This window comes from Elephantulus edwardii, unplaced genomic scaffold, assembly GCF_000299155.1.
Source record: "Elephantulus edwardii isolate Elephantulus edwardi_28Jun2011 unplaced genomic scaffold, EleEdw1.0 scaffold00003, whole genome shotgun sequence".
NCBI lineage: Eukaryota > Metazoa > Chordata > Mammalia > Macroscelidea > Macroscelididae > Elephantulus > Elephantulus edwardii.
Genome location: NW_006399753.1, coordinates 15906969 through 15913569, shown reverse-complemented (window position 1 = coordinate 15913569; position 6601 = coordinate 15906969). Strand labels below are relative to the sequence as shown.

The 6601-nt window shown below is 56.7% G+C and overlaps 1 protein-coding gene across 1 annotated transcript; it reads left to right on the top strand.

The window, feature by feature from the left end:
• Window positions 1-296: 296 nt before the first annotated feature.
• On the top strand, window positions 297-6129 carry TRIB1 (tribbles pseudokinase 1). The gene is made up of 3 exons (XM_006879295.1): window positions 297-647; window positions 3073-3365; window positions 5664-6129. Exons 1-3 carry the CDS (start codon window positions 297-299, stop codon window positions 6127-6129), a joined length of 1110 nt encoding a protein of 369 aa, XP_006879357.1.
• The last annotated feature ends 472 nt before the right edge of the window (window positions 6130-6601 follow it).

Below are 6601 nucleotides of genomic sequence, written 5' to 3'. Positions count from 1 at the left end.
GCAGCCGCGGCAACAATAGCGACAGCCGCCTTCCGCCAGGCGCCTGGAGCCTGTGCCCGTGGGGATCTGGAGACTCGAACTGGCCTCCGGCCCCCGGACGCGTGGCCGGAGAGGTCTCCGCGTGCACCGCGAGTGCCCCGGAGCGACTCCTGCTCTGCCTCCCGTGGAAGCCGAGCCAAGCCGGGACTGCAAACTCCTTTCCGCGGGCTGGGAGCAGTCGCAGCGCCGAGCCCGCGGCGCCTTCCCGCGCGGGTCCCCGGACTCACAAAGCCGGCACCGCTTCGGCCCGGGTCGGGATGCGGGCCGGCCCGGTGCGCTCGGCCATGAGCGGCCCCGCGCAGCCCCGCGGCCGGGTCCTGCTGCTCCCGGCGGCCCGGGGAGCCCCGACCAAGCGCCTGCTGGAGGCGGACGACGTGGCGGCCAAGTGCCCGCGCCTGTCTGAGTACTCGAGCCCCCCGGACTACCTCAGCCCCCCAGGCTCGCCCTGCAGTCCGCAGCCCCTGCCTGCCGCACCGGGGGCCGGCGGGGCCTCGGGGAGCGCGCCGGGGCCCAGCCGCATCGCCGACTACCTGCTGCTGCCCCTGGCCGAGCGCGAGCATGTGTCCCGGGCTCTGTGCATCCACACGGGGCGCGAGCTCCGCTGCAAGGTAGGCGCCCGGGGGCCGGGACCCGCGGGGGGCCGGGGGGCGCACAGGTTCCTTCAACCCTTGGGGAGTTCTAGTGAGACATCTGACACGGTCACCCTTTCGAGAGTGACGGGGTCGTGGAATAAGGGGGTCTCGGTGGCGAAGAGGAAGTGGTGACTTAAGTTGCTTTATCTCGTGTTCCTTTCCTTGGCGCCCAGCTAGCGCGCGGCGGCGTTCCGTATAAGTTGTGGAATGGAAATGGAGTCCTGGGCCTGCTGTTCTCCTTCTCTCATCCCCTGCCTCTTCCCCCGCCCTTGTCCTGGAAGGAGGCCTGCCGTCCTGCGTGCCTCTTGGGATTTGGGGCAGTCCGTAGCTCTACCCGGGATTTTGGGGGCGCCCCTGCTCCGCTACAGTAGGGAAGGGGTGGAGAGGCCGCCTTAGGCACCTGCTGGGGAGTTGGAGGGGACTCCTGCTTGACCCGCGCTGGAACAAAAACACCCCCAGACCCTCCTCACTCTCCCCTAGAGTAGTCTAGGGGGTCTTCGGGGAATAGAGGGGGTAGATCTGCCCGGGGTGGGAATGTTGGTAAGCCCACACTCGCCAATACCCTCGCTGCCATTCGCTTTTATTTCCCGGCCAACGATTTGCATTTGAACATAAGGGGGTCCCCATCCCGGAGCAGGAGCTCCTAGACACAGGGTCCCCACTTTCTTCACCAGGGCGGGTGGACGCGGGGCGTCCTGGCTGCCCGCTGCTGGAGGGCCTGGTGCCCAGCCCTGACCCTGCGCTTCCGAGGTCCCTCGGGTCGGTCCTTCCCCTCTCCCGAATGAGGGGTCACCCCGCAGTTAGAGTCGCTCCGTGTTTTCGGCCGCTCACCTGCCTTGCCCAGTCCCCGAGCTAACTGCTGCCACCTACTGCCCTCGCACCACAAAATTTCACATTCATGATAAGCCTGCTTTAAAGGGGGAGAAGCGTGTGTTCTCACTGGCTGGGCCTCGAGGCCTTGGGGGAAGAGTGTGTGTGTGTGTTTAGGTTTGGAGTGGGACAGAGGAGGGGGCATCAGAGGGATTTTTCTGGCCGGGACCGGAGCAGCCTGGCCTTAGAGGTGGGGTGGGTCTACCGATTGTGCAACTGCTTCCAGTTCCTCTGAGCAGATAATAGCTGGATCCAGATGGTGACAGTCCGTGTGTCACCGTTTCCAATTGAGTCTAGAATATGAGTAACCGGACTAAACCAGAGGCCTTTAAAGAGCCAGCCACCTGGTCAGAGGAGATAGCTCTGGTGTCCTGTGGGGCGGGAGTGGGTAAGGAAGAAACAAAGAAGAAAAAGAAAAAAGAAAAAAAAATCCAGTTGGACCCATTCACAGGCTGCCCATCCCTGCGGGGTGGCGCTCTAACTCAGAGAGGTACATACCTGAGTGAGAGCTGGCCGATTGCTCCCGGGGTCCCAGCCTCCCTCTGCCTCCCAATCATCTGTGCCTCCTGCCTGGTGATAGGTAGAGCAGTACACTGGCCCCATCTAGGCTGCAGTATCACCAGGTGTCCCAGGCTCCCTCTGCCTCCCAGTCATCCATGCCTCCTGCCTGGTGATAGAGTAGCATGCTGTCCCTATCTAGGCTGCAGTGTCACCTGGTGCCCTTGTGCGGAGCATGTTGACTCTGCAGGAGGCACCTGCATTTTGTTCCTGGGGCTGGAGTAGAGGGAGAGAAGGGCTTCTATGAGCCACTTAGCAATGCTCCCAGCCAACAAAGAAGGGTTCTGAGCATGCGCTCCACAGCCCGGGCAGAAGACTCGCCTTTCAAACCGTCCCTGGGGAGAGGGCAACTCTCTGCATGTTTGCTAGGCCTCTGGACTACTTCCAGTGATGTGAGGGGGCAGTGGGGAGTTCCCGTGTGCTGCACATGGTTAACATGCTTGGCTACTAAACGAAAGGGTGGGGGTTCAAATCCATGAAGAGGTGCCATGGAGGAAAGGCTTGGCAACCTATGCCACAAAAATCAGCCCGTGGGGAGCTCTGGTGGCCTCGTGGCAAGAAGCTGCACTGCAATCCCAAAGGCACGTGGTTCGAATCCACCAGATGTGCCGCTGGAGAATCTCCTCTCCTGTGCCAGTCACATCTGATTTGAGGGTATACAACAAGAAAAAAGACATCGGTCTGTGAAAACCTTGTGGAACCCAGTCCTATGATGACGCACATGGGGTTGCCTGATTTGGGGCAGCAATTAGTAGTGTTGGGGTTCACCATGAGTTGGGGTTCCCTTGACAGCAGCTGCTGGCGATGGTAGAGGTAGCTGGACCTGCATAGGCTGGGCTGACAAAGAGGAAGAGTGCGTGAAGGGAGGCTTCCTCAGCCAATCAGAGCCCCCCAGCTTGGGTCACACAGCCCAACCCTGGTGGGGTGCAGCCTCTGCTTCCACAGCCTTCTAAACCCACCCCTCTCTTTGCAGGTGTTCCCCATCAAACACTACCAGGACAAGATCGGGCCTTACATCCAGCTGCCGTCACACAGGAACATCACCGGCATCGTGGAGGTGATCCTTGGGGATACCAAAGCCTACGTTTTCTTCGAGAAGGACTTTGGGGACATGCACTCCTACGTTCGAAGCAGGAAGAGGCTGCAGGAAGAGGAGGCCGCCCGGCTCTTCAAGCAGATCGTCTCTGCCGTCGCCCACTGCCACCAGTCGGCCATCGTGCTGGGGGACCTGAAGCTTAGGAAGTTCGTCTTCTCCACGGAGGACAGGTGAGCGGCTGCTGCAGCTCTGTCTATAGGCTTTCGGAGCCGGGACGAGGGTGCAGGGTGAGCCAGTTGAGGCAGCGTGATGGTTCACGAGCTAACCAAGGGCTGAGTTGTTCTGGATTTAGGCTTTAGAGGTGGAAACACTTTGAGCTTAGTCCATCCTGGGTTCTCGTGATTGTCACCTGGGGACCCTGCGGTGCTTCTGCAAGCTGCCATGCAATGACCGGACGCCCTCCCCACCTCCACTCCCAGGCTCAGGTTCATTCTTCATTGTTGTCATAAGGGCCAATCATGAGGTGTACATGCCAACCTGTCCTTCCCAGCAGCACCTCCTAGAGGGAGCTTCCAAATTTTTGCCTAGACTTTGTGTTGCTTGTGGTGCCTAGAAGCCATTCCAAAGCTAGTTCGATTCGCCTCATTGTATGTGCAAAACTCCACCCTTCTCCTGTATATACTCTGTGTTCTTCGTGGGTCGTAGGCTTGTCCCTGAGGCCTTCTTCACATCCGGTGGTGGCTCTTTAGACATCTCGTTTGACTACATCTTCAGAAAATAGCCACATTGAATAATAAATGGAAATTGGCAGGGCCTGATTGCTAAATATAGATCCTGGCTTACAGCGTAAAGGATCGGATGAGCTGCAGAAGAGAAGAGTGAGACACTTAGGGTTGAGGTTTCCGATGCTTCCGAGAATTCAGGAAGCCACAGCACACAGGCCTTACCTGATTTGAAGCCCTGGACCACATCCTGGTGGACAGATTCCGAGCAATCAAACTGTCGAACTACAGAGGTGGCTGTGAGGCCTTTGTGGGTTCTGCCTGTGCGCCCTGGGCTTACCTTACCTGTGTGCTACTTATTATTTTACCTCGAAATCCAGGTGGTCTGAAGAAGCACTGAGCTGAGTGACCCTACCTGACTTTGGGTCTGACCTTGTGGTATTGATTGGAACACACTGATTAGCAAAGACAAGTGAGCTGTTGTCAGTGAAGGTCCCAGTTCCTGGCACATGCGCCTTTGATACGGTGATGCGTTCTCTGAAACATGCCTTCCACACCTCCTTGCTGGCTTTTGAAATCCACATTGCACAGGCCAATGTCATGGGCATGGAGGTTTGGCAACCCGAGGGTTAAGCAATGGCAGGGCTGACGCTATTCGGGTAACAAGCACAGGTGCAGAGGTTAGGACCACAGCAGCCAATCAGCGGCAGACGGTGTGGGTTGAGTCATGTTTTCCGTTTACAGAACCAATGGGTATTTTACATAACGACAGAGAGGTCACGCTGAGGACACACTGAAGATAGCACATGTATACATGCTACACTCCAGGGAACAGGAAGGCAGGAAGGGGGAAAAAAAAAAGCAAACCCAACCACCAACCTAGACCTTTGAGAGGAAAAGGAATTGACCCGCCAGCACTAAATGTTTGCTTTTAATTTCACAGGGGACTTAACGAGACAGGGCTGTTTTGGAGAGGCAGGGGCATACAGGCTGCCACCGAATGTTAGAAGTTCCCCATGGAGCTTTGAGGACGGTGGGGGTTCCTGGGTGGCTGGCTCTGAATACAGCTTCATAATGATGGGAAATCTTTGTGGATACTGGTTGTCACCTGTACAGGTAGATGAAATACACTCCTGATGTGAGTGTGTGTACCTGGCTAAGATTTTTGAGGACCTTGGTTCCCTCAGATGGACCACTCTCTCCATTTAGGCAAAGCAATCTTTGCGGTTAAACACACCATTAAATGTACTTGACATTCCTTGCAGCTTTCCCATCATGGCTATCACAGTAATCCGCCTGTGTCTAAGTGAACAAAATTGCTGAGAGAGAGAGAGTGTTGTGTGTGTGTGTGTTTCAGTGCCAATGGCCCATGGCCGCCAACAGTGACTTCAGTCTCCATGTGCTGGGGTATAAAGTGCAGTTGTGGGACATCTACTGTTCTTCCTTGATAGCATTTGCAAATGATGTCACCATTTCCCAGACAGCCTCCCTGTTCCACTGTTCCACTGTGTGAGCTTGGCAGTTTGTGTAACACCCTCCACCGCCCCCCTCCACCCCCCATTAGGAGATCTCGGAGGAGCTCAGGCACCAGGGAGTATGCATGGGGCTTTGCACCGTATCCTCAACCCTCGCTTCTTGGTGCCTTCAGATGCAGTTGCAGTTGGCAGTGGTTTGTGAACTGCCAAGCCAGGGTGGTCTTGGGCACTGTGTACTGGACCCCCTGGACTTTGGTGCCAGTGTCTGTGGTACTGCAGCTGGGAACGTTGCTGGACTAGAAGTAACGACTTGATTTCTCTGTTTCTCCAGAACCCAGCTCAGACTGGAAAGCCTCGAAGACACACACATAATCAAGGGGGAAGATGACACCCTTTCAGACAAGCATGGCTGCCCAGCCTACGTGAGCCCCGAGATCCTGAACACAACTGGGACTTACTCTGGAAAGGCGGCGGATGTCTGGAGCTTAGGAGTGATGCTCTACACCCTTCTGGTGGGACGGTACCCCTTCCATGACTCAGACCCCAGTGCCCTCTTCTCCAAAATCCGCCGTGGACAGTTCTGCATCCCCGACCACGTCTCCCCCAAAGCCAGGTGCCTCATCCGCAGCCTCCTGAGACGAGAGCCTTCGGAGAGGCTCACTGCCCCCGAGATCCTACTCCACCCCTGGTTTGTGTCCGCCTTGGAGCCTGGCTACGGTGACTCGGAACTGGGGACTGCAGACCAGATGGTCCCTGAGTACCAGGAGGACAGCGACATTAGTTCCTTCTTCTGCTGATTCCCCAAACCTCAGACACCTCATCATTCTCACACATGGCATTTCCACTTCCGAGGCGGGCGGACCTTCGGCGTGGCACGCGTCAGCCCTGTGACTGCTTCCAGGATGTAGCTGTTGACTCCGCTGTGGCGTCTCTTTGTGTGGTGACAGAGAGTGACTTCATCCGTTCTGAGCAACAGATGCTCTCGGGCGGCCGTGAGAAGCTGTCTCCGTAACGGATCCTGGCAAATAGTCTTTTGTCAGATTCGGGGTTCTGTAGCTTCTCAGGTGGACATCCTACAACATGTGGTCAAGCGAGATCAACTAGAATGTTCTAAAAGACGAGCAAGCCAATCGCACAATGGCATTTGGGGCAACAACCATGTTTTAATGGGGTGATGGACACGCTGGTTTTGGGCCAATCAGCCTGCCAGATCTGAACACTTCTTTGGTAGCTAGACCTGCATCACCGTGTTTCCCTGATTGGAGGGTT

Excerpts from the sequence above, each read along its gene's own strand:
- TRIB1 (XM_006879295.1), top strand. The coding sequence starts at position 297 with ATGCGGGCCGGCCCGGTGCGCTCGGCCATGAGCGGCCCCGCGCAGCCC. Across the intron at positions 648-3,072 it reads GGCGCGAGCTCCGCTGCAAG|GTGTTCCCCATCAAACACTA; the intron begins GTAGGCGCCCGG and ends CTCTCTTTGCAG. Across the intron at positions 3,366-5,663 it reads GTCTTCTCCACGGAGGACAG|AACCCAGCTCAGACTGGAAA; the intron begins GTGAGCGGCTGC and ends CTGTTTCTCCAG.